Source organism: Acanthisitta chloris, unplaced genomic scaffold (assembly GCF_000695815.1).
Source record: "Acanthisitta chloris isolate BGI_N310 unplaced genomic scaffold, ASM69581v1 scaffold26820, whole genome shotgun sequence".
Taxonomy (NCBI): Eukaryota; Metazoa; Chordata; class Aves; order Passeriformes; family Acanthisittidae; genus Acanthisitta; species Acanthisitta chloris.
Genome location: NW_008652604.1, coordinates 5,132 through 6,639, shown reverse-complemented (window position 1 = coordinate 6,639; position 1,508 = coordinate 5,132). Strand labels below are relative to the sequence as shown.

The window sequence follows — 1,508 nt, the reverse complement described above, 5'->3', positions numbered from 1 at the left end:
TAGGCCATACGGGGCAAATAATAAAAAACCTGAGGTCGTAAATTTTACGACTAAGGCATCAATTGCTCGTAAAACTGTCCACTAAAAGGCTTAGAGGCTATAGACGCCCAAATTTATGACAGCATAATTGGATCATAGAAACAAAACGTGTATAAAAGGCAATATTCCATTTTTTTGGCAAGGGGGGGTTAAAAATAACTTGAAATACACATGTTCTTTGAGGGTGAGCTGGGAAAAAAAAACGCTCCAGAAGAGAAGGAGGAAAGATTTTTTTTCCCCCCTTCGCCTTCACAGGGCTGAGAAGGAGGAAAAAATGGATAATTTCCATCTCACCCCTGAGCCCCGCAAAGATTTTGCCCTTCTTTGTACACTTCTTTATTGTCCGAGAGGAAACAGGTTCACTTCTGGCTCATCTCCATGTGTTTGATCTGAGCTTTAGGAAGGAATTGATGGGATGAAGGTGTTGGAAATTGAGAATTTTAAGCTCCTTCACTCCCTGCGTGGCTACAGCCCCGAGAAACTTCTGTATATTCGAGATTTGTAACGGCTTAAATGAAACCCTAATAAAAACCGCAAATCCATCCCGAATTCTTTGGCTTTTCGTGTTTTTTTTTTTTTTTTGTTGTTTTTTTTTTTTTTTTTTTTTTTTTGGTTTTTTTTTTTCCTTTTTTTTTTTTTTTTTTGCTTTTAATTTATTCTTTTTTCCCTTAGAAACCGATGGGAAACGCTCCCGAACCAGCTACACCCGATATCAAACTCTGGAACTAGAGAAAGAATTTCATTTTAATAGATACCTGACCCGGCGAAGGCGCATTGAAATCGCCAACAATCTCTGCCTGAACGAGAGACAAATCAAAATCTGGTTTCAAAACCGGAGGATGAAGTGGAAGAAAGATTCCAAGTTGAAAAGCAAAGATGCTCTTTAGGTGGGATCGCAGGAAATGTGGGAAGATTTCCCCCTTGGGTTTTTATTTTTGCGTTTTTTTTTTAATTATAACTAATATTATTGCGTTGGAAGTTGTCTTTTCCATCACTTCTGGTGGAAGAGATCTTGAGGAAACTTTGAATTTTGGGGTGGGAAGGGAGGGAATTGCTGGATGGACTTTGGTCCTTAACCTCACAAATCCCTCAGACAAAGGAAATCTCTTCTTAGTATGCAAAAAAAAGGGAGGAAAAAAACTCAACAAAACCAACAATTCCGCTGATGCTTCGGGCGGAAATTTACTGTCTCGCTCCTTAGGTTATTCCGAAATGGTTGAACCTTAAGGGAAAAAACCCCAAAAGGGGAAAAAAATTGGGCAAAAAGGCTTAAAAAAAGGCTCAACGTGACTGGATCGAGTCTTGCCAACTCGGCAAAACGCGAGATTCCCAAGGAAAATGGCAAAAAAACCTGATGGAGAAGGGGGAAAGAAGGAAAATAAAGTGGAAATGAAAGCTCAAAACCATCAAATTTGGGGAAGTCGCAGTTCCTCGTTCTGGTCCTGAAGGGAGAAGGGAATTGCTGAGTT

General features: G+C 39.7%; 1 protein-coding gene across 1 annotated transcript in view; it reads left to right on the top strand.

Annotated features, from left to right (window-relative positions):
* HOXC5 (homeobox C5) overlaps window positions 1-926 on the top strand; it is a 1,530-nt gene extending 604 nt beyond the window's left edge. The window contains exon 2 of the mRNA XM_009077911.1: window positions 712-926. Within this exon, the coding sequence (XP_009076159.1) occupies window positions 712-926 (215 nt within the window). The remainder of the gene's footprint in view (window positions 1-711) is intronic.
* The last annotated feature ends 582 nt before the right edge of the window (window positions 927-1,508 follow it).